This window comes from Uloborus diversus, chromosome 1 (genome assembly GCF_026930045.1).
Source record: "Uloborus diversus isolate 005 chromosome 1, Udiv.v.3.1, whole genome shotgun sequence".
NCBI classification, from domain to species: Eukaryota; Metazoa; Arthropoda; class Arachnida; order Araneae; family Uloboridae; genus Uloborus; species Uloborus diversus.
The window spans coordinates 266,177,820-266,204,553 of record NC_072731.1 but is presented as its reverse complement, the minus strand read 5'-3'; the positions used below and the strand labels follow the sequence as shown (position 1 = coordinate 266,204,553).

At 31.5% G+C, this 26,734-nt stretch overlaps 1 protein-coding gene across 1 annotated transcript in view; it reads left to right on the top strand.

Annotated features, from left to right (window-relative positions):
• Positions 1-26,734, top strand: part of LOC129227458 (rab GTPase-activating protein 1-like) — a 93,207-nt gene that overhangs the window by 10,427 nt on the left and 56,046 nt on the right. Inside the window, exons 2-10 of the mRNA XM_054862023.1 lie at positions 1,239-1,389; positions 3,623-3,824; positions 6,572-6,761; positions 10,961-11,128; positions 14,394-14,512; positions 14,625-14,691; positions 18,724-18,829; positions 18,984-19,150; positions 23,828-23,993. Coding sequence (XP_054717998.1) covers positions 1,356-1,389; positions 3,623-3,824; positions 6,572-6,761; positions 10,961-11,128; positions 14,394-14,512; positions 14,625-14,691; positions 18,724-18,829; positions 18,984-19,150; positions 23,828-23,993 — 1,219 coding nt within the window. The 5' untranslated portion in view covers positions 1,239-1,355. The remainder of the gene's footprint in view (positions 1-1,238; positions 1,390-3,622; positions 3,825-6,571; positions 6,762-10,960; positions 11,129-14,393; positions 14,513-14,624; positions 14,692-18,723; positions 18,830-18,983; positions 19,151-23,827; positions 23,994-26,734) is intronic.

The window sequence follows — 26,734 nt, the reverse complement described above, 5'->3', positions numbered from 1 at the left end:
AAGTTTATTATTGCAACTGAAATTTTTCCGATGTAAGTAATGTAATGAGGATGAGATTCACAGATTTATCTACCGTTTAAGTAGTTCTTGAAACTCAGCGTTCCAATCAAACTATACGTATGAAGAGTTGGGTCTAACCTCTAGATTTAAATCGTCGGTTTTTACTTCCTTTTACAAAGAAGGAAATATTGTATTCGCGGAAAAAATTTCACTCAAAAATCGGCCTTAATTTCCATTTTGCTTACCCCCGAATGAATGTTGAGTTTTTTTTTTCGACCCGACCACACGAAGATATATGCCTAGGAACGTACAGACACCCGAAATACCCATTTTGACGATCCCCGAGTTAATTGCAACGAGTTTTCTCGTGACGTCCGTATGTACGTATGTGCCTCGCATAACTCGAGAACGATATGTCCTAGAAAGTTGAAATTTGGTACGTAGCCTCCTAGTGAAGTCTAGTTGTGCTTTTGGTTGCATTCAGATGTTCCTAAGCGAGTCTTTTACACCTTTTTGGGGGGGGGGGGAAATCATTGCTAATTTCAATGCTAAGTCAAGTGGTGTTATAATTTGTCAAACATTTGGCGATATACCGCCAAGCTTTTGGCCGCCTTTTGGCAATTTTTTTTTTTTCTTTTTTTCAATTTTTAAGTCTGGTTTCAATTCGGTCAATGTTGGTGATATTTAAAGAGTTAACCATTGAATCACATTGAAATTGCCAGCAATGGGGAAATAAATCTGTGTAAAACGTTTTTTTTTTGCTTCGGTTCGCAAGAAATTAGGTTTGAAATTCTTAAAATACACCGCCAGCTCAGTTATTCCACCCAAGGACTGCAGTTTCGTGCTTTTTAGCACTCATCAGCCCGGAATCACATGAGCATGGGAATCTTGGCTCCCTTAAGAGATTTTTCGCCTCCAACGAAACTGCAGTCCTCGGATGGAATAACTGAGCTGGCGGTGTATTTTAAGTATTTCTGCCGTAGCCCTGGCTTTAGGGCGGTAACTTACTACAAAATAGGTTTGAAATTATTTAGTGTTTCATTGGCGTAAAAGGAAGTCATGTGATTCACACATCAGCTCGTTTTTCTTCCACCAAGGTAAATGTGATGTGTGTTTCATATGTGCAAGTGTGTTTAACTCAGACAGTGGCGGATTTACACATTTGGGGTCCTTGTCTGATGTAAATTTTTCGTGTTCACATTAAAAATGTTAGGCAACATGCATTTTATATGTTTCAGGTTCACGGTTCAGAGTGTGGGGGAAATCAGAAGAATCATGTGAATAATGGCATTGATTTTAATGCCACTGAAAATATCATTCATTTTCGGGGGAGTTCCTTTGATTCAAAATTTGCAATGTACACTACATCACCTAGTCCTTTAGATGAAGGTATGTTTTTTTCTTCTCATTTTTTCTTTCTTTTTTGTTTGTTTGCTTGTTTTAACATTGAGTTTAATGTGAAGTTAAATGATTCAACTGGGAAAAAAAAGTGAAAGAAAAATCTGTATCAAACATTCATAGGAAACAAAGTACAGTCGGACCTCCGTATATCGAAGTAGCAAATTGCTGGAAAAAAATTCGATATATAGAAATTTCGATATATAGAAACAATCTTATTTTATCCTAAAAATCTCCTAAAACATTAAAATTAAAGCTAATTTTCGTGAATGAAACCCGATTTCTAAATTATACGAGCATCGAAATAAATAACAGTTAATCATTAAAAAAATAATAGAAATGACATTTTTGCGTCTTCATACATCTTCATTCTTCGGCAATTCAACTTGATCCGCAACATTAAGGGAATTTTCGTTTTGACAATGTAATCGGGAGAAAAGTGAAAAATCAATCTACTTAACTTGAATGATTTTTACTGCAGCTAAAAACACTAGGAATGATAATGTACAGACAAAAGGGATGACTTGAAACTGATTTTACAGTGTTACTGGTTACAACTAAGATTTGAAATAAACTTGAGGAAATTTAAGAACTCCAGAACGAAACAAAGACCTTTCTACACACCCCTCAACTCCAGATTCCTTATGAGTTTCGTAGCAACCTTTAGTGAACATAATTTTCTCCTCTAACCTTCATTTTTCATGAGACAAAGTCTAAAGTGGAAAAAAAAAAAAATCTACAAATGTCTCGAAAAAAAATTCGATATATAGAGATTTTTTCGATATATAGAAACACTTTTTCTATGTAATGAACATATAAATTTGGTGGGATTTCGATAGATAGAAAATTTTGATATGTGGAAGTTCGATATATGGAGGTTCGACTGTATTTAGATGAAAAGCATCAAATGATTTTGATAAATCACTCCTTCGTTTTCAATTGTTTAAAACTAAAGTAAAAAAAGTGCTGTGTTTTCAAGAATAGTAGATTCCAGTTTTAAGATCCTTTACTTTCTTTTCTTTTCTTTTTTTTTTGCTATCTAGAAAGTCATTTATTGTTCTTTGTATCACTCAAAATCCTTTAAAATATGTTTAATTTCGAATTTTAGGTTTTCTTTTATGCAATGAAAAGGTTACAATATCCCCAACCCCCCCCCCTTCCACTGGCTAAAGCACTGGGCTTAAAAGTTTCTTATCACCACAAAATTTTTTGTTAACCAGCATTGTTATTTCATCTTTTTTTTTATTTTTTTAATCCGTTTTTTACGCAGCTGTTCATTCATTAGTAGAGCATTAAAACTTTGGAAACTGCCCTTTTTTAACATAAAATATATGTTTTAGCATTGGCGGCTGGAGCACAAAAAGGGGGGGGGGGGCTCAAATGAAGTGTGGGGGTCAGGGGGCATGGCCCTTGAAGCTGATTTTTCTTTTGTAAAATTTGTCTACGTTACTGGCTTTTAATATGACTGATTTTTGTAACATAAAATATGTAGCATAAAATATAATATGATGATTCATAGTTATATGGATATTTTTAAATGGCACCAACTTCTAAAAATGTGGAATATGGCATGGAATAAAGTGAGAAAAATTTATTCATTTGAAATTTTAGTTTTTATGTTCGTGAAAAAATACAATCCACTCTATCCAAAAATCTTTTTTCAATCAATCATTAATTTTAAACTCTGAAAAGTGAGTGGGCAGGGCCCCTTTACTTTTTAAAGTGTGAGGGCAGTTGCCCCCCTGTACGAGCCACCTATATGTTATAGATACCTGATACAGTTTTTTAGTTTACTCACTTTGAAAAATATTAAATGTTGAAAATATTTTTATGATTTGCCATGCATCAGAAAATACATGTGTTTATTACTTTTTATATAAGTACAGTAAGCTCCCGATTATCGGCGGTCGGATTATCCGCGGCTTGGCTTATCCGCAGGTTTTTTCACAATTCATTTTATTAATTTTTTTAACAGTCATTAAATATTTTTTAAACTAATGATTGTGTTACTGTTCGTTTTTAGCTTTAAATATTTTTTTACATTCAATGTTAGTAGATGCAATGTTTTTAGCTATAACTTAATGTATGTTTGAATTTTATTCATATTTTTTAGCTATTGTATACAGTAGTATTGTTTTTACCCATTGTTCAGATTATCCGTGGTCTTCGCGCCACCCTATTCTGTGGTTTACTGTATTCTTATTATCCTTTTTTTCTCTCTCAGATCTAATGTCGATATCGGCAAGTTTAGCCGATGGAGAATACACAGTATTTGATCGTATTACGTACCTCGGAGGTGCTGTCATCAGTGATCCAAACAGTGTAATAGAAATAAAAAGAAATATGTCTGTTCTAAATAATCAATCATCTGCTTCAGCACTCCATATTTCCTTGTCCCTGCCATTGAATTCCGAAGGATGTGTTATGTGAGTATCCTTGACTTTTCAATGTTTTTTTTTTGCACGGTACTTGCTCTGTTATTTGGGTTAGTTGGTGGGCATGCTTTTTAATCAATGCCAAAGATAAAAATGAACACTAGCAATTTTTAATGAAGTTAACAAATGCATTTCAAAAAGCAAATTTGACCCCCTCCTCCCAGGTCAACAGGGCCAGATTTAGGGGAGGGCAGGCGGGGGCAACTGCCCCGAGGCCTCCACAACAAAGGGGCCCCCACAATAAAATTTTACAAAATATCCTAACTTTCACGGGTCGAAAATATCGGATACATATGTATATATCAAAATATTCGGATATATATCAAATTATCGAATATTTTCGAAAACATGATCTTTTCAAACCCTGATTAGGGGCCTTCACTCCTTCGTTGCCCCAGGGCTTCCACACTTCCAAATCTTGCCCTGCAGGTCAAAGTGTCACGCTTAGCCCCTTTTTGTCATGTGTCGGACTGTTTTTCATAAGGACATTTTCTCTTGGTTAATAATATGATGAGTTCACAGTCATATGAGGCAGTGAGAAGCAAAGGGATGCAAGTGGACATTTTCAAGTTTTGAGTAAAACATGTTTAAAGATAACATCCTAGGTAGGCTTTCATTGATTTTGTTTTTTTGAGCAATCACGATTGCTTATTGCTTTCATTTGACTGTTTTTGATGTCCTATCATTTTATTTTCCGTCTCCAGGTTGCATCCATGTCCTACACACACGCGCATACATACGCAACTACACACACACCATACACACACAACTACACACACATACACACATACACCTATACACACATACACCTACACACACATACACCTACACACACATACACCTACACACATACACCTACACGCACATACACATACACACACAAACACACACGCATACATACACACACATACAGACAACTACCAACACATTCATGCCTGCACACAGACACAAACACATATGCGGACATACACATACGCATACATACACACAACTACCCACACATTCCTGCCTGCACACAGACACAAACACATATGCCTACACACACATACACATACCCCCCCCCCACACACACATAGCCCCCCACACACTTATGCCAGCACACAGACACAAACACACATACCCCGTACACACAACCCCCCCACACACAAACACACATGCCTACATACACACACTCGTGATTGCGAAAAACATAATTTGAATTCAAGATGTCAAAATTCAAATTAATTTTTTTTTTTGTTTTTTTGCTAAATCATGCTGTATAGCATCAACTACCAGGGCTCCTAGTACTATCTCTTGCCCCAAGATAGAGGAGAGGGGGTACCACCATTTGTACTGGTTATCTCCAAATTTGTAATTTTGCCATTGACATCCCTTTCCCTTTGTTTCTCACTGCCTCATATGGATATTTTTCAAAGGCACTACTAGAGGATTTCTTTTCTTTTTTCCTCTAACTATTCGAGACAAAATCTCGTTGTGATAAACACACACGTCACAGCATCGCAAAAACAAGCCAGCTACTGACGCAGCAAAGTTTGATCCCCTTTTAGCAGAAGAAGGGATAGAAAGAGTGGGAAGCCGTCCCATTGGCAGTGGAGAACATTGCTACAAAACCTAAGATTTGATTTACCTTATGATCCGGAATTAAATTTTGTTAATGCATATTGACCATATGCTGAATGGTGCTACCTATTCTGGGACTTATTGAAGAAAACTGCAGGATGATTCTTCCGCACATATAAATGATAATAATTTTAAATTATGATAGCTGAACTATTTCTCCAAACATAAGCTTTTTATTTTGTTTAAATTTCCAGCTTCTGCATAGATAATACAACAAATTCTAGTCATTTCAAACATCTTGGAGTACTTGAAGCATCAGTCTGACATTGCTGCTGCCAAACTATACATGATTAAAGTGTTTACATGAAACAGTCCTCTAATTTTTTCAAAGTATTGTTCATAGTTGTAAAAAAAGTGTTATTTCAAGAATTTATTTTGCTAATTGCCTATATTATCTGAATTTTTGTTAGACTGGATATTCAAAGTTCTACTGTATTTCTTTTTGATTTTATTTCATTTTCCTACACATTAAAAGATTTTGTCGCATGCATGACTTATTTTGCATGGGAGTTCAGCTCCTGTGTTCCTTTCCATTTTGTCTCCTCTTCCTAAGCATTAAAAGATTTTTGTTGCATACAGGACTTATTGCATTAAAGCTCAGTTCTAGTTTTTTTTTTTTTTTTTGTCAATTTTATGTTGTAGGGCTCACACACTTCTTTCTATAGGATTCAAGCCCTAATGTGTTCTAATTTCCATGCGATCAATAATTGTACAGTACAGATAATACATTTTTCTTACTAATGGGCACCCATGTACAAAATTCTAAAAGGGGGGCTCAGATAATTTAACCATAGTTTAGCATGATATTTTCCCCATGGAAGCAGATTTCATGACAGATTAGTCATTAAAATTTGACATTTTAAATAACTTATTCATTAATGGCTGGAGAAGAAATATTTTTACATTTTTGCAAAGACAAAAGTATGAAAAGCAAGGAAGTCCTAATTTCTAAGGAGGGAGACTCCCCTTGCCCCCCTATATGTGCGCTCTTGTTCTTATTTTTTGTTTGCAGCATTTGCAGTTGTGTTTGTTTGGTATTGAGTATTTTTTGGTGAATTTTGATTTTTTTTTAGAGAAAACAAGACTTTTTTTAAGGTGATTTTTTTTTCATTTTCTAGTTTATATGAACCAAGTTCTTCAAATGAAATAGCAAGTTTTCCTATCATACAAATCAAGGCCCATATTGCGGGAGACGTTGATACCAAAGAAGCCAATTGTCTGACTCTAGTATGTAGCTGCAGCCAAGGCACCATTCCCGATTCGACCATCTTTCAGTGTCATGTGTTCCGCTGTGAAGTACCAGAAGCTGTAAGTGAAATTAAGTTTTTTTCCTGTGTTCATTAATTGTTTAAAGGGCAGTGGTCACCCCCTGAAGCCACCATTTTTTTTCTTTTTCTTTTGAATTTTTCAATTAAAATTACTTGAGTCCTTTTCTGTGCACTTTAGTGAACATCAATAGAAGGTAGCACTACAAAAATGTTAACTTAGTTTTCAAAATAATTTCTATTTTTTTCCCTTTCTTCAAAAAAAAAAGGAAAAAAGTAACTTTATACCTCAATTTTTATTTTCATGACTTATCTGCAAAATTTTGCCAAATTTATTGTTGCTGTTTGTTAATCTTCTAACAATGTGAGGATGAATAATTAGTTTTTCTTTTATTTTCCGCATTGTAGTTCACTAATTTTTAGATAGTTTTGTTTGGCTAATTTGAAACAAATAAAATACAATCCAAAAATTTTTATCTTTAGATTGCTAATATTCTATGTGTGTGTGTCTGTATGAAAATGACTAGAGGAAGCTTTATCATAATGGGAAAATAGAAGAAAAGTACAGATCAAAATAAACACTTATAATTTAGGACAAATGTTGGTACAGGTTTGCCTCAAAGATATTAGACTTTTTTTTTCTTCTATGTAATATAAAAGTAAGATACTCTACATAATCAACCAAGAAGTTTCCCTTCATAAAATTGTGAACTGAAATCAAACGTTTCCTTAAATTATTACTAATTTAGATTGGATTGCTGAATCTTAATGAACAAATTAAGAAGCATGATAAAAGTTCAGTAATAATTAATGTGACCAAATATTTCAAACCAAAAATTGACAGGTGGGGAGGCAGCAGTTTTTTTCTTTGTCTAGAAGTTAACTGCAACTACTGTCAAAATGTTAGCAGTTACAGTTAGAATGAGGGATGAGTTTGGTTTACAGTTCAGGTGAGTTTCTATTGAATAGGTGTTTTAAAAATTGCAACTTATTTTAAAGCTGTTAATTTTAAACCATAGTGAGTACTTAAGCTTTTATTTTCTCCATTTTATATTTGTTGCATTTTTAAAAATTCATTTGATTTGCTGGTTTGTGTGTTCTAATTTGTTTATTACACCCTGTTTAAAAATAAACCATCATGCATACTTCTTTATTCAACTAGAAAAAGGAAAAAGAATGATAAGAGTTTAGTTATGAGTGATGTTACCAAGTTTTTCAAACTAAAAATTGATTGAAAGGAGGACAGATTTTTTTTTTTTTTTGGTCTGGAAGTTAACTGTAACTGCTACCAACAATGTTGTAAACAGTGATAGAATGAGTGATTAGTTTGGTTTTCAATTTAGGCTTGTTTCTGTTTAAAAAATATATTAAAATATTCTTTTTATTTTAAAGCTGTTAATTTGTAACCATATTGAGTATTTCAGCATTTAAATTCATTGATGTTTTTATTTGCTGCATTTTAAAAATTTCATTTGATTTGCAGATTTGTAAGTTCTAATTTGTGTTTTTCACTGACCATTTAAAAATAAACCTATTTGTTTCTGTTTAAAAAGTTAGAAAGAGGACAGATTTTTTTTTTTGGTCTGGATATTAACTGTAACTGCTACCAACAATGTTGTAAACTGACAGAATGAGTGATTAGTTTAGTTTTCAGTTTAGGCTTGTTTCTGTTTAAAAAGTGTTTTAAAATATTCTTTTTATTTTAAAGCTGTTAATTTGTAACCATATTGAGTATTCCAGCATTTAAATTCATTGATGTTTTTATTTGTTGCATTTTAAAAATTTCATTTGAGTTGCATATTTGTTAGTTCTAATTTATGTTTTTCACTGACCGTTTAAAAATAAACCAGTTGCTTATTTGTTTCTGTTTAAAATGTTAGAAAAGAAGACAGATTTTTTTTTTTTTTGGTCTGGAAGTTAACTGTAACTGCTACCAACAATGTTGTAAACTGACAGAATGAGTGATTAGTTTGGTTTTCAGTTTAGGCTTGTTTCTGTTTGAAAAGTGTTTTAAAATATTCTTTTTATTTTAAAGCTGTTAATTTGTAACCATATTGAGTATTTCAGCATTTAAATTCATTGATGTTTTTATTTGTTGCATTTTAAAAATTTCATTTGAGTTGCAGATTTGTTAGTTCTAATTTACAGTGGCTCCCAAAAGTGTTCGTGCACTTCGAAATTTTTTAGTAAAATCGAAATAACGCAAAACTGAATTCGAATATGAAGTCCAATATTTTTTCACATCATTCCTACGTCATTCCTTATAAAACCCTGTAGTTTTTTCAAAATATTGACGGATCTTCTTTTTGAAATGGGTTAAAAAACGAAGAGACAGAGAAATAATACGCCACAAAAGTCTTCGTGCACCCAAATATTTTCCAATAAATTCATGATTAGAATTTATCATATGTCGTTTTTTTATTATTTTTGCATTGTGTTGACCCTTAAAAGTCATATGGCTTTAATTTTTTGTTTATTTATTTCTAATTATTGTGCTTATTACTTTAAAATGGCTGGTATTCGTAAAAAACCACAAACACCATTCGAAATTCGAATTTTTTTCTTCACAGTGTCGGTAAATTGGTTTGAAATATCTCTAACTTAGTTAATTTATTCCATTCTATAGTAAAATGCTTGATAAAATGCTTTGAAGAAAAGAATCGGACCGAAAACAAGGTAAGAAAAAGTCAACCGGCGGAGTTGACAAAGCGTGATCGAAGATTTACAGTTTAAAAAATTATGAAAAATACATATTTGATTGCTGTAAAGATTTCTGCAGAGTTAAATGAAAATATTTACACTTAATTTTCACCTAAAATTGTTCACCAAGTTCTCTGATTAGCTGGATTAAATGGGACCTCTTCCCGCAGAATTTTTTTTGACCCAGCGAAAAACAGAAAACTTTTGCTTTTCGTCACAAAATCAATCATAAATAAGCTCAAAACTTTTTGGAATTACGTCTTACTTACAGATAGAAATGAAGTTAAGATTTTTGGTTAAATTGTTGTTTAATTGTAAATAGAAGAAAAAATTAGGAACTTAATCTTAAGAACTTAGTTGGAGCAGTTAACCAGAGCGGTGAAGGTGTTCTTGTGTGAGGGTGCATATCAGCATTAAGACTTAATAGTTTGGAAATTTTTGATGAAATAATGAATTATGCTGTTCATTTAAATATTTTAAAAACGAATGTTAAACTTTTAACCGAAAATTTGGCTATCGGAAACAACTTTGTCTTTTATCAAGATAACGGTAAGAAGCACACGTTTGCGTCTAGTGTCTCAAAAATTGTCCTAAAGTTTAGAAAGTACCCCTTCAATCTCCTGATTTGAACTTAATGTAACATATTGAGAGATATATGGAGGTTAGATTACGAAAATACGGCTTTGAAACGAAAATAGAGCTAGAAACAGTAAGACTCGAAGTGTGGTTAAACACGTACTCAGAAATTACGCAAAAAAAAGAAAGAAAAAAGAATAAAATCTTTTCCCAGACGTTTAAAAGGTGTTGTTGATACTGCATGATATTCTACTAAACAATAACTTAATAAAAAGTTAGATTATTTAATAATATATAGACATTTTTTAAAGTGTACGAAGACTTTTGTGAGATAAAATTTCCGGCACTTTTTGGTTTTTGATTTTTAAAAAATTAAGTTTTAATATTTTTAAAAAAAATTTCATGTAGCTCTGTTAAAAATTGATCATAGATCTTATAATTAAATACCTATTCCAAAATATTAATTCTAACCAATGGATTGGGACCTATTTCGTTGAAAGTCGTAGGTGTACGAAGACTTTTGGGAGCCACTGTATGTTTTCACTGACCATTTGAAAATAAACCAGTATGCTTATTTGTTTCTGTTTAAAAAGTTAGAAAAGAGGACAGATTTTTTTTTTTTTTTGGTCTGGAAGTTAACTGTAACTGCTACCAACAATGTTTTAAACAGTGACAGAATGAGTGATTGATTAGTTTGGTTTTCAGATTAAGCTTGTTTCTGTTTAAAAAGTGTTTTAAAATATTATTCTTATTTTAAAGCTGTTAATTTGTAACCATATTGAGTATGTCAGCATTTAAATTCATTGATGTTTTTATTTTGCATTTAAAAAAATTTCATTTGATTTGCAGTTTTGTTAGTTCTAATTTATGTTTTTCACTGACCATTTAAAAATAAACAAGTATGCTTATTTGTTTATTAATATATTGTTCCATCAATGTTTAAAACTTCTGTTATATGTTCTATAGGTGTCAAAAATAATGCAGTGCTTCTCGGCTGCCCTGAAAAAAACTCCGAAATTACCTATTCCAAAGTCTGAATCTTTTGGCATTGATAAAAGCTCAACTGATTTGAAAAACAATCTGGTGAATTATGTGTTTGAAGGAACATTGGAATTCAAGGAAGATGATTCCAAGGTAAATTTTAATGCAAAATATAACACATGGGAATTGATTTTCCTCAATCTTTTTTGTAATGTAGCAATGCTTATATGACAAAAAATGCAAATCAACTTAAATAAAAACAAATCTTTGAAATAATTCCAAAAATAGATATTTTAGTGATACTGTCTCAAGCTCTTTGCTGCTGTGTATGAGTATTTTTGCACTGATCCCCAAAACAGAATGCTCTGTGATGTTTTGCAAAGCAAAACTATTTAACCAAAATTATTCTGTAAGATATATGTTCATACATTATAAAATTACTTTCAGAACATTATCAAGTATTCCACCCCCCCCCCTAATTGTGTGTATAATGGAATGTATTTTAGAATGTAATAAATTGTAATCATGTATGAAAACGAAACAAAATTAAATTAATAATTAAAGAACATATTTAAATATATATGTATATATAGCTATACTCTTTTTTACATGTTCATCAACTCTAGTATTCATTTTTTTCTATTAAATACAACTCTTATATATGCTAGCATACCACGGTAGTAAATTCTTTTGAAACTCAAAAAGCGGGAAAAATAAAAATGTGTGTAAGTTAACCGACAGTCATAATATAGACACATTGCAGCTAAACTGAAGTATTAAATAGTGTACATCATCCATACCTTAAGTGTTATGGTTTTTTTTATTTTTTAAATTATCAACTTTTTCTTTTTGAACGTAAAAAGGCTTTGAAAATTTTGTATTTTATATCTATTAGGAATACAGAGAAGAATTTAATTTTTTATTTGTTGATGATATTTACTAAATGCCTCAAATGAAATCTGGTCAATGTCTCTGAGGGGATACAACTAAATAATCAATTTTAAATAGGGGCACTGCTAATAAAATTCTAGATGAAAAAAGTTTTAGATAGTAAGCTTTTTAAAATTACTTTGCGGTGTGAAGAGTGCATAACTGCAGTCGTAATCATTTATTTTCAAAAAGAAGGATGACTTGTAAAAATTCCGAAAATATTATTCATGACATTGTAATAACTCTAAAAATTTGATCTTCTCATCAAATGTTAGATTTTTTCAAAGATTTGAAATGTTTTGACCATTCCCTGTTCGTTTGCATATATGAAAGCATGAATTACAAACAAACATCATTTTTTTGTAAGGAGTAGAGAGCAAATATAATGATTTGAAACCAAAAACGAGATTTTAAGGGCCCTTAGATTAAAAAAGTTAATTCAAGAGTTGATCCATACGACATAAAACGCCAAAAACTACATTTTTCATATATCGATTAAATTTGCTTACAATTATTATTATATTTTTTATTGTTAGTGCAGTACCTCAAATCGAACAGCACTAGCCTCTTGCACACAAGCTTAGCATGCTTTCGAATTTGGGGTTGATACAGAAAATTTCAACATAATAATGAATGTAAAAACATGCTACAATTGCCCTATAGTGGACCTTTTAGAAGATTAATCAACTGATATTGAATTAATTACTGAGTTTAAAACCCCCTCCTCCCCCCCAAAAAAATGTTCAACGTTAAAAGGATCAGTTTTTATGCTGAACAGAATCTCAAGAAATTTTTCTTGATCAATGTTGAAAAATAATAATCTTTTCCTCGGTTATTGTTCAACTTCTTTTAACTAAATGCTAAAAAAGTTATGCTAACACATTCTGATATGATTTATATTATCTCTCTGTTAATTTTAAACTAACTAATTCCAGTAAAAACTCAATAGCAGGAAATGCTGAATTCTTGATTTGAATACTTATGAGATGAAAATTACTTTGTTATTAGAAAAGAATGTAATTTAAGGCTACAAAATATTACAAAGCAAATTTTGTTGTTATTAATTCAAGTAAAAAGAACATAATTAACCAAAAAAGTAATTGTACATGTATAAACACAACATTTTTTTTTTCAAAAACCCTGATTCCGAAAGCAAAACTGTTTCATTCTGGAGAAATAACATTTTTATTTTGTCTTACCAAAAAGATGGCTACTCAAAGATGTTGAATGGAAATTTTTTACCTAATATAACAAATCATTTAGTGATTTGCCTTCTAGGGTGCTTGAAGGGCATAAAGCAGGGGTGAGCAAGGATGACATTTTCTGCTGAAATCTAGAACTGCTGAAAAAATACGCAGATTTTCTTCAAGTAACTTTCAACTAAAGATGTAATTTTGCAAAAATTCTGCCTAATATCTGGATTTTTTGAAGTTTGAAGTAAACCTAAGGTCCTCGAAATGGCTCTCATTTGGCGCAAAAACTCTATATTTTATGCCAGACCTCAGCTGAATAAGCATTTCTTACGGGAATTCTAAGACTTCTAATTTGAAGTAATCTGCAGAAATTGTGAGGAGATTTTCTAAATAGCTTACTATAAAATTACTTTTTTAGTTTGAAGATATCTGCTAAAATTTGTAGAATTTCTACAAAAAATCTGTCTGTGAGTTTTCCCCTCATATTTGAACAGAATAGTTCTGCGATGTAGGTGATAAATTTAGTAGTATCCTGCTTTTGGGGTTCTGATATAGTGGCTATTTACTGTATATTTACTTTATTTTATTTTAATTTAGTTTTTCTTCATTTATGCTTAAATTGATTATTCAGTTTATTTATAGTGTTGGGCTGAAAGTCTCGATTTTTCTTACATAGGAATGTTTAATTTTGCATTTTCAATAAATAAATTTGATGGTTATAACATGAGTTGCTGTTTTTATTTGTATGTATTTATTAATTTTGCTTGATTATAATGAAATTTTTCATTTTAATTTAAAAAAAAAAATTTTTTTGAGTATTTTATAAAATTAATAATTGTGTTGGGTTTGTAGGAAGAATTTGTCCAGAAATATTTCTCTTGCACTCATAATTTTTTGTCTACATTGTAGTTACTAACAATAATTTAGTGGAAAGTAGTTATTTTCATTAATACATTAAAACCTCAGTAACTTCACACCACAAGTGGATAGTCACTTTCTGAGGCTTCAAATTTAAATAACTAAAATGCTTGCTTGTTTTAGTATACAGCTTTGAAACTATTTTTGTTTGCTATTTTTTTTTATCATGTAGCAAGCATTTAATCCTTTTCTTCATTTTTTTTTTCTTGAATTTTTTATTTCTAGTTTAGATTTTAAGGATGAATTACCCACAAGATTGTAAGATACCAATCATGATAAATTTATGGATTGAATAATGTATTGAATGAATAATTATTGTAAGAATATACGTAATTGAATATATTTTCTCTGTGTTATGAAAAGTATCTTGCTCTTAGGGTGGATATGCTAACTGTCCTCGAGATAAAGATTACTTCAAACTAAGGTCAAAGTTAGAAAAAAGTGTGACTTTAACTGTTCAGCAAGTGTCAGACAATAGAGAACTTGTTATTGAAAGGTACGCAATTCTTTCTTTTCGTTTTCGCCTCAAATATTTTCTTTTTTTCACTTTCATCAAACTGTTAAAAAAAATCTTAATGTTATTTTTTTTCTTTCCTTATTTTGTTTAGATGCTTTGGGCTGCTTATATCTCCAGGCAGAAATGTTAGAAACAGTGATATGCAGCTAGTAGAAATGGTAAAAGACTCATTTTCTGAAACATCAAAGTTTTATTCTCAAAATTTAAGCAGAAAAAAAATAATAATTTCTTAAATCCCACACAATGTTTAGTTTGAGCAATTTCCTTTTATTGAAAATACTAACTTGTAAATCCGATAGCATTTATGACATTTTCTTTCTTTTATCTGTATTAATTTCCAAAACACAGTCTTTAAGAAAATACTCTGAAAAGAAATAGAAATATATCAAGCGTTATATCCCCACCACACTATGACAGACAGAATTTATCTTCTGGGGAGGGGTTGATCAATGCAGTTCTGTTAAATACATAAATGACCACGCTAGGATTGACAATGTATGTTAAAAAACAAGGGTTCTGTGGGTTGGTCCTCAATCCCCTTCCCTCACTTTTCTGCTGTCCTAATTTAAAAACTTAATAAGCTATTTCAAGCTAGCTCTATTTAATTAAAAATTATAACAATTATGATTCTATACTTTCAAATGTAATAAAGTGTGGCGTCTCACTGCAACCACGATAATTTATATATATTACTTTTTGTTTTCATATTGAGTGGCAACTGTTATGATATTCGAATCGCTAGTGCTGGCGTCCATGTTTGAAAATAAAGTTGTTCTCTCTCGCTAATGAATGTCGTTCAGTTACTTTCGTTGACATATACAGTGGCTCCCAAAAGTGTTCGTACACCTTGAAATTTTGTAGCAAAACCAAAATAACGCAAAACTGAATTCGAATATGAAGTCCAATTTTTTTTCACACCATTCCTATGCTATTCTGAATAAAACCCAGTAGTTTTTTTAGAACATTGCCAGATTTTATTTTTGAAATTTGTCAAAAACCGAAGAGACAGAGAAAAAATACGCCACAAAAGTCATCGTACACTGAAATAGTTTCGAATAAATTCATAATTAAAATGATCATATGTGGTTTTTTTTTATTATTTTTGCATTGTAATGATACTGTGAAGTCATTTGCCTTTAATTTTTTGCGTATTTATTCCCTAATATTCTGCTTATTATTTTAAAATGGCAGGTATGCGTAAAAAACAACAAACACGATTCGAAATCTGGTTTTTTCCCTCACAGTAGCCATAAATTGGTTTGAAATGTCTCTAAATTGGTTAATTTATACCATTCTATAGTGAAGTGCTTGATAAAATGCTTTAAAAACAAGAATCGGATCGAAAACAAGGTAAGAAAAGGTCAACTGGCAAAGTTAACAAAGCGTGATCGGAGGTTTACAGTTAAAAAAAATATGAAAATTACACATTTCAGAACTGAAAAAGTTTCTGCAAAATTGAATGAAACATTTTACGTTTAATTTTTACCTAAAATTGTTCGCCAAGTTCTTATGATTAGCTAGATTAAATGGGACCTCTTCCCGCAGAAATTTTCTTGTTCGTGCGAAAAACAGTAAGCTTACATTTTCCGTCGTAAAATTATTGATAAATAAGCTCAAAACGTTTTGAAACAACGTCTTACTTATAGACGAAAATAAATTCAACATTTTGGGTTAAATTGTTGTATAATTGTAAATGAAAGAAAAAAAATTAGGAACTTAATCTTAAGAACTTAGTTGGATTAGTTAATCACGACGGTGGAGGTGTTCTATCGTGAGGGTGCATATCAGCATCAGGACTTGGAAATTTGGAATTTTTTGATGAAATAATGAATTATGCTGTTCATTTAAATATTTTAAAAAGCAATTTAAAACTATTACCCCAAAATTTGGTAATCGGAAACAACTTTGTTTTTTATCAAGATAACGATAAGAAGCACACGTTCGCGTTTGGTGCCTCAAAATTTGACCTTAAGCTTAGAAATATCTCCTCAATCGCTGGATTTAATCTTAATGGAACATATTTGGAGATATCTGGAGGCTAGATTACGAAAATACACCATTGAAACGAAAAGCGAACTAGAAACAGTAAGACTCGTAGTGCGGCTGAACACTTACTCAGAAATTGCACAAAAAAAGAAAGAAAAACAATGAAATCTATTCCCACACGTTTAAAAGCTGTTGTTGTTACTGCATGATATCCTACTAAATAATAACTTAGTAAAAAGTTAGATTATTTACTAATTTTTTGACATTTTTTCAAAGTGTAAGAAGACTTTTGTGAGAAAATTTCCGGCACTTTTTGGTTTTTGATTTTTAAAAAAATAAGTTTTAATGTTTTATTTAAAAGTTTCATGTAGTTTTGTTAAAAATAGATCATAGATCTTATAATAAAATACCTATTCCGAAATATTAATTCTAACTAATGGATAAGGGCCTATTTCATTGAAAGTCGTAGGTGTACGAACACTTTTGGGAGCCACTGTATGTGGCGAGATCACCATAGAGTGCCCCACAAAAGCTTGTAGGATGGATCTATAAATGATCCATTCTTTTGAGACCGAGAGGATTCAGATTCACAAAACAGTACAGGGTCATAAATGCTTTCATCTTGCTGTAGGGGGCGCTGTACAGGGGTTTGAAAGAACAAAAGTTTTTCCTATTAGGTACTGAAAGCCTAAAATTAGCTTATTTTTAATACATTCATAGTTTGCGTAACATAACAAATATTAAGATACAAGCCTCTTCGGTGTAAAATAACAAACTGCCATTTTTGGGGCTTCTTTTTGGCATCACAATCTAAAGTTTTATTTTTTCCTTTCTGAAAACGTAGCTTCTTGCAGCCCCAAATATGAGTATGCTTTTATTTATTTTTTACATATGCTTCAATGCTGTTGATTAGAAACGTACAGAGTACTCGGTAACTACTCGGTACTCAGCCAATTTGCCGAGTACTCTGTACTCGGCCAAATTTTGATCAGATACTCGGCCAATACCGAGTAGTTGCAAAAAATTGAATATTGTCCAAGACAGATATTAAAATTTATAAAAAAGCACAAGCATATAAAACATTCTGCAATCATTTACAAGTCAAATTTAAATTTTGAGAATAATAAATTTTGTAATGCTTCAATGGAATAAATCTTTATTTTAATGTCCCCAAAGTTAATAAAACTTATTTATTAAAAATTGTACGAAAAATGTAAGTATAAAAAACATGGAATTTTTACATTAAAATTGGATTTTTGCTACAAGCAAAAATTAGTTATAAGAAATATAAAAATACCTTTGCTGAAAAAATAAAAGGAAATAAAACAACATTAAAAGCACAGTGCAGACACGTGTTTTAGCATTACAAGGAATTCCTTTTTCAATGCACAAAATGTGAGCTCGTCGTTTTAAAGGCATCCGACAAAAGTCGGATTTTTTTGTCGAATGTCTTTACATCCTTTAGCTCACATTTTATGCACTGAAAAAGAGGTTCCTTGTAACACAGAAATGCGTGTCTGCAGTGTTCCTGCACATTTGTTTTATTTGCTTTTAAAAATTATTTAAGTTTGACCAACTAGAACTATAATAGATTGGTATAATTTGTTTTAATTCCAACTTGATTAATTATACCTTTTATTTATTTATTTTTAATTTTAAAAATATTCTTTTTGTAAAATTTTTGACATAAACAAAATTTTTAAATAATGCATAGTTAAATTTCAGCAGGAATTTAGTTTTAAAAACTATTATATGGACAAGGAGGTCTATATTACTATTCCAATAAGATCAAAATTCATCACATGTGTGTCTGTGGTCCTTTTCAAAACATAATTGGTACTTGGTAACTCGGCCGAGTACTGAGTACTCGACCGAGTACTCGGCTACTCGGCCAAAGTGATACTCGGTACGTCTCTAATGTTGATTTTGTTATCTAAAATTAATTTTTCCATTGCTTGTATTTCCCTAGAAAAAACTTTTGTACTCTTAAACTACCACAGCATGCCTGTCCTACTCAAAGTATTTCTGACCTTTCAGTGCTGTGGGATTCTGTAAAAACCAGACCAGCTCAAAAATACCTTAAATGACTGTACCTAAAAAAGAAAGAACAGATCATTTTTGTGAATACTCTTACTGTGTATAATATGTAAAGTTGAAATGTATTCAATATTTTCTAACTGCCGCTATCCTTTGAACTATTTTAGGTATCGTTTGTGAGAACACCCGGGGAAAAAGATGTATATACAGTCACTGGTTTGTGGGATCCCAATGAAGAAGTGTTTGAAGTATTGAATACTGAGACTCCAAAAGGTAATTTAAAAAAAGAAAAAATAACAAGCGATACAGTTTTTTTTTTAATTGAAAATTTAGCCTTTACGTAACTTATTGGCTCTTTAACTATTTCAAAGCATTTTTTTTTTCATTATTGTATTTATCCAAATGTTCTGTATTTTATTATTTGCAGACACTAGGGTGTATATGACCATAGCCGCTGACCTTGTCATAGCAGGAATACAGGAGCCGGTGAGGTTCGTTATCGAAACAAAGGCAAAAATATTTCCTCCGACGGAACGCTTTTGGTACTTCTCGAAGAAAACTTTGTTGGAGAACTTTTATTTAAGAGTAAAAGAAGTAAGTTACTGGAAAAATAAAATCATTATTAAATTGGTTGCCCTCACTTAAACGGGAAGAAAAAAACCTCAGAAAATTTAAAAATTATGATAATGTAAATTCAGTGTGTTGAGACGGTGAGAAACAAAGGGATCTAAGTGAACTTTTTAAAATTATGAGTAAAACACGTTTACAGTTCTGATCCCACGTTTGCTTTCATTGAAAATTTGAATCATGCTGTATATCAGCTTCTACGAGAACTACATTACCATATCCTGTTCTGCTACCATTTGTACTGGCTATCTCAATTTTTTTTCAACTTTGGCACTTACTTTCCTATGTCTCTTACTGCCTCAGTTGTTTTAAACCCCTAACACACATACCGTATTACCCCGCATTATCCGGCATGCCGGAAAAAAGCAAGGTTAACCAGCATACCGGAAAATTCGAATTTTCCGGCATGTCGGCCAATTTGAGGTTTATGTTGCAAGAAAACGAAAGTTAATTTCCCCACTCAGTTCCATTCAGAAAGCAAACCACTGTTTAAAAAAAATAATAATAAATCCCAAAAGTAACCTTCTTTCAAAAAGAAAAAAAAAAATGTGTATTGCTTATAATATGTGCTTGTTATTTATAGTAGGTCATTATTAATGGATTTAATGATATGTCAATAAAGTAATTAATTTAGAAGCAATCATCGTTACTGCAATTTGTTCATAAGTTTTGCAAATAAATTATTTTATGTTCCTTTTAGGGAGGTAAGTTTAATTTTTATTTATTGAATAGCTATGGTCTATTCTTTAGCACTGGTTTAGGGGTGGTAACTTATTGCTTAAATTAATTTTTATAAAATTATTCGTCATTAAACAATATTTTTCTTGTTAAAATAACAAATGACATTGTTAGTAAATGTTTTCACAAAATTAAACTATTTATTAATACTAATAAGATATGTATAGAACTTATATTTTTTAAGCAGAACACATATTTTTTTGTACTATTTTTTCCGCCTAACCTCAATCTTTCCGGCTTGCCGGAAAGGACTGAAAGTGTTACTGAAAATCCAGGGACCCCCAAATTTCGCAACATACCGGATAATGTGGGGTAATGTCGTAGGAAGGGGGGTTATAAGTTTGACGTGTGTGTGTCTGTCTGTGGCACTCTAGCACCTAACGGATGGACCAATTTTGATTTAAAAAAAAAATTAAAAGGTGAGTTGATCGAGAGTGTTCTTAGCTAGCTTGCGTCTTTGGATGACATTAATTAATGAAGATATTCATTAAAAACCTTTAAAAGGTTTTTCGGGATTTTTGCCGTGAAAACATTTTTAAAACTGGAGTACCAAAATAAAAAGTAATTTTTTCTGTGTCTGATAGAATGTGTTTGGAACTTCCATCAAATAATCACGGTTTTTATAGCAGATTTTAAATACGGCTAAGCCTTTATTAATGTGATTGGTAACCAAATTCATTGTTGGCCGACAAGTAAAGAAAACGCAATGAGTTAAAATTTTTATCTGTTGCCAGTTTCTATTTGTTAACAAATAAAATACTTGTAATTGATTTTTATGTAAGGCTTTTAAAAGGATTTTCAATTTTCCTTCTTAATGATACAGTTACGATTCAGTCGTTTTTTTATTATTTATTTTTAATTTTAGTTTCTTTATTTGTTAATTTGTTAAATATGGAGTTCAGTCTTTGGTAGAGGCTGCCAGTCTTTAAATATTCCTTTTGCCACACAAAAGGTGTAAATTTGTACTCTAAGTGCACATAATAAATTATAATTTTTAAAGCTATTTTTTGCTATGAGAATTGTTGAAAATTAATAACTTTACACTAGTTCTGAAGTTGCACAGTTTTCAAAAATGATGTCTGCCTTTTTTGCATCATATCCGACCCTCCCCCCTCCCCCTCCCTTGTTACATGTTACATTATATTACCTAGTCATATTATTTTTAAAAATACATGATGTCGCTTGTTCCCTTCCCCCTTGTCAGAATATCACAAACCTCTCTCCCCTCCTCAAAATTTGACATCATTTGAGGCAGTGAGAAGCAAAGGGATGTAAGTGACAAAATTTAAAATTTGGAGATAACCAGTACACATGGTAGGTGAAGCCCTCTCTGTCTTAAGGGAAAGAGATGGTACTAGTAGCCCTGGTGGGTGCTGCTATACGATATCTATATATATAAAAATGGAGTTTGGTAAATTTGTTCCCTAAGATCTCGGAAACTACCCGGCAGATTTGGCTGAAACTTTCACCGTTTGTTCTTTTTGGTACTGGGAAGGTTTGTAGACCAGTTCGATAAAAATCCGATTGATAGTTCCTTTTTTATTCTAATCTGCCCAAATTTTTGCATAAATGCCCCAATATGACGGTTAAAAAATATGTGCACATATTAAAATTATGTGTCCATCGAAAGCACTTATTTTTCTGCTGAAGATGGCATCTGTTAGAAAGTTCTAAGTTGTATGAAAAACGAGTTGTGAGCCTTTTTTTTCCGTGTTCGAAGGCTTTCCTCAACCCAATTGATTATTTAGTGTGTCATCTCAACTCCCAGTTCATAGTTAGAATTGTTGAATGGTTTGTGTTTCGTCTGACTGTTTGAGGCTTTTCTCAAGTCAAATCTTAAAGTAACATTTTTTCCCCAAGATTGGCTAATAATAACTAGATTTGGTTGATTATTTTCCATTTAAACGGAACTTTAGTGTAATTAATGGATTTTTTAAAATTATTTGTGCTGATTGGATTTTTTAATCATTATCCAATCTAACAGCAGAAACCTCGCCAAAATTTATGCAGAAAGATTTCCGTAGCTGACGCATTTGGCAGTTTTTTCAACTGTCGCGGTTTTTGAAGTCAAAGACTACGTAATAATATTTGTCAGCTTTCACCATGTAAACAAAATATCGTCAATCAAAGAATCTTTAAAAACTTTTTTACTGTAAAATAATCCAGCAACTAAATTAGGCAAATCCATAAACAGCACAAAAACTTCCATTTACGTGATTTTGTGCACAAATTCAAACCATCGCCAAATTTTACTACTTATTTTGGAAACATTTCGGATGAAATTGTTTAGCGCCATTTTATGGTGACTAAAAGTATCTTAGCATATGGCGAAAATATCTCTTTAACAAAAATTAGTAACATACGGTTTTACAAAGTAAGGAGGGGAAGCATTATCCAAGGTATCCCAAAACGATTCCCGAAAATTCGGTAACATTTTAAATCGCACCAAGAACCCACAATAATTAAAATTTTCCGAAATAACTAAAGCAAGTTTAAGGGGATCAGGTGCGCGTGGCTACATTTTTTTAAACAGTTCGTTCTTCAATATACATACAGAGAAGGTAAGACTCCATGTAAAAAAAAAAATAATAAGTATTAACTGATAAATCTTTTTAAACATGTGAAGTTTAATTTCATATTTCGGAAATTTTTCAAATTTGTATACGCTTATATTTTGTGTTTTCGTTTCTAAATGAGTACTATTTTGCTCTTTTTACTTACTGCTACTTTAGTTTTATGAGTAAGGAATAAGCTAGATTTTAAATCACGTCAAAAAGGTGTGTTTTAAGTTCTTTGACCTAAAACAGAAAACAAATGCAAGTAACGATTGTTTCTCATAATTATTGCTAACCCAGGCAACGCTGGGTATTTTTGCTAGTAATTTATAAAAACATTTCAATGAAAGCCTACCTAAGACTGGAAATTCAAGCGAGTTTTACTCAAGACTTTAAAATGTCCACTTGCATCCTTTTGCTTCTCCCTCAGGGCTCGTACGCTCCTTCAAAACTCCTCCAATACTCCTTCATTTAGAAAAATTTTTTGAAGGGCCCTTCAAACTCCTTCATTTTGGTTTAAACTCCTTCTTTTCTTTTTGAGTTCAAGACAACACTGTCTTCCTCTATGACAGTAACTTAAAATACTTCGATTTGCAACTTAACTTTGTTGCAAGGGAGACTGTATACGGGCAATTTTAATGTGGTAATTTCGAAAATTTATTTTTACATAAAGATGTGATTTGCAAATTGAGCATAGAAGTCGTAAAAGTTGAATGTGAAAATATTATTAGTTGACTAAGACATTTCTTAAGTGAAGTAAACCATGCTCAAATGGTGTTTGGCTATTTTTTCCAAGTTTTATGATTATTGCTTTTCCCTCCACCACACTCTCGGCTGCAAAAGTCAGTTTGTCTAATTATTATTTAAAGATTTAAAAATACATAAGCAGATGTAGTTAAGTAGTTGTGTTTAAAAAAAAAACAATTGTTTAGCAAATCGCAGTTATGATATTGTAAAATGGGTCATCCACAAGCAATGTCATGCCTTGCGGAGGAGACGGGCTCATGATATTGTGACAAGGAGAAGAGAGAGGGTGACAAAATGTAACATCACACGGTTATTATAACAATATGTTTAGAAAAAATATGACATGTGACAAGAGGAGGAGTAAGACAAAGTGTGACACTTTGACAAAGTTGGGGAAGGAGGTCAAACATGTTGGAAAAAAAGTGCAACATCATTTAAGGATTGCCCATTAGTACTCCTTCAAAATTCCTCTAAAACTCCTTCATTTTATTTCTGAAGTTGAGTACCAACCCTGTCCCTACCTCGTTTGTGGACTACCCCTTACCTAGTTGTAATACTCAGCGAGGATGTATTACATTTAGATTGTAATATGTTTTCTCTTCAGATGGAGCTGGATTCTGGCGATCATGCAATGCAAGTTGTAAGTGTAACTAGCACCACCAAACTGCAAAACAAGAAGGCATCTCTCAGTTTGAACATAACAAAAGCCGATTCCAAAGCCACAAATGTGCCAACGCCATCCAGTCCGGAAGACGTCGACTCCCCATCTGGTAAGATTTTTTAAAACTTTGTTTTCAAATGTGTTTGAAGAAAGGTAGAAAAGCATGAAGAATGTTATGTGCTGTTTTTTTTTTTTTTTTTTTTTTTTTTTTTGAAAGAGGAAAGAGAAACTAAGCTTTGCATGCGGGACAAGACTGTTGATGCTTAGAAAACAGAACATAATTTCAGTTTATGCTTAACATTATGAAGTAAAATTAATTAATTTCAAAGCTTCTAATTCAGAATGCGCTGATAAGCAGATTGGCCAGGGTTCAAACGGGTCATGGAAATCCTGGAAAGTCATGGGAAAAAAAATAAGCAAATTTCAGATCTGGAAAAGTCATGGAAAATTGAAATTTTCAGTCTAAGTCATGGAAATTTATTTTCAGTCATGGAAAAATGTTCTGGAAAAAAGTAACAGTAGATAAAAAGAGCATTAGAAATCTTGAGTGATTTAGTATTGCACCATGAAAACTATTTAAACTAGAAAATTGAACGATCTCAAAAAACATTGCATCCAAGTTCGTTTCCATCACTCCAAAATCTTTATTTTTAAATTTATCAGAGTTTATCTCAATTTGTTGAATGTTTTGGACAATCTTTAGTCATGCGATAGAATACAGAAATAGGGGAATTCTAATGCTCAAAAACAGTAGTGCCCAATATACGGCCCGCAAAATTCATCCATGAGACCCACTGGTACCTTCAGTGTCATTATTCAAACATGTTCTGGAATTTCTGAAGCTATTAATTTATATGCATTTGAAAATGTACAAATAAGTAAACAAGTACATTTAAATCAAAAGATTTATTTACTATGAAATATTTTTATTTTTACTTTTTTAAAATAAATATCTGGTTTAGAAACATGAATTAATAAAGATTGTGGCTTTATTTTCAAGAACCAAAAAACTGTCAAGTTGACACTAAAAGGCAACTTTTGAAGCAAATTTATTGAAACTTAGTAATGTTTCATTCAACCTTTTCCCCAATCATTATCATTCTGCCTGTTTATAAAAAAAAATAGTCGACATTTAAGCATCATTCACTGTAGTTTTACTTAACTTAAACTTATATGAAGAAAACAGGTAAGAATTATTCAGTTATTTTTTCAATTCAGTGGCATTCACATAGAAGTTTTGCTAATGCTCATTTCCAAAAAAAAAAAAAAAGGCAATTTTGATATTAAATAGTACTATTCTCTTCATATAACAAGGTCATGAAAAAGTCCTGGAAAAGTCATGGAATTTTTTCATCCAAATAGAGTATGAACCCTGATTAGCTGATTACTGATTGATAATCTAATGATTATTTTAAACACTACAAATTTTCCATTTTTTTTTCTCTTATAATTTCGACTTTAAAAATGGTTAATAATTTATTTCTGAGAGACGATTTATTTTTATCCACATTCGTAATTTTCCGAAACCAGTTTAAAAATTTCATCCAGTTTCTTAGGTCTAATTTTCATATTATTGTTGATACAATTATATTACATTAAGAAGACATGAAAAATTAAAAATATTAGGGGGTACTGTGATCCACAGGCAAATTTAGGAGCAGTTTTAATTTAAATGTAGTTTTTTAATCATTAGTAGCCACTTAATCCGAGACTTTTATTCTTTATAATAATTATAAGGTTATCTGAAAGTACTTTGATAAAGGAGAAAGATTTTGACACATGAAAAAAAACAATAATGCAACATTGCATACATGTGTATATTTATTCAAAATGGAAAAAATAAATTTGAAAAAAAAAAAAAAACACATTACTTCAAGCATCAGTTGATAAAAAATAACAATGATGAAGTATGCACATATTTTTTTTTTTTTGTTAAACGGTATTCAATAATTAATTTTTTGTTGGGGAATCAAAAATCAAGAATTTAAAGAGTAAGTTGGGAAATGTATGATGTAATCAAGTGTATAGTTACAAGGAACGTTATTTTCAGCACAAACCAACTAAGTGAGCTTGCTCAACACAGCTATGGTACAGTTGACAACAAAAATGCAAAAAAGAAAAGAAAAACCCCTTTAATTTTCTATGGCACTACTTTCAGATTTAGATTATAATATTAGACTTGGCTTAATACTTTTAGTCTTGAGTTAAGAGAGTCGGAGGGTACATGATTCAGTTTTTTAAATTCATCGAAATGAAGGATATACTGATGTGATAATTTTTTGCACAGAACACAGAACCAGAGGTCATTATTTTTAAGCTATTCAAATATCAGGCTAATCTTTAAATTAGGGGGAAATAATACATCAGTAAGATTGTAGGCACTTGGAACAGCTTACCGGAAGCGGCTGTTATGAGCAGGGGGGAAGATATTTTTAAGAGGGTCATTGATCTTTGCTGATCACTAATAACTTGACTAGGATCAGCTTAGCTTGACCCGGAGTCTGTTTCTGATCATCACTTTTGGGTTTATTTACCATATTACCCTGCATTATCCGGCGTGCTGGGACAAAGCAAGGCTGACCAGCATGGCGGGAAATTTGAATTTTCCGGCATGCCGGATAATTGAGGTTTATTTTGCAGCAAAACAAAAGTAAATTTCCCCATTCAGTTCCAATTAGAAAGCAAACCTTTGTAAGGAAAAAGTAAATAAATCCCGAAAGTAACCTTCTTTCAAAAAAATGTGTATTGCATATAATATGTGCTTGTAATTTATGATAGGTCATTATGAATGGATTTAATTATATGTTACTGCAAACGTTACTGTGATTTGTTCATAATTTTTTTAAATAA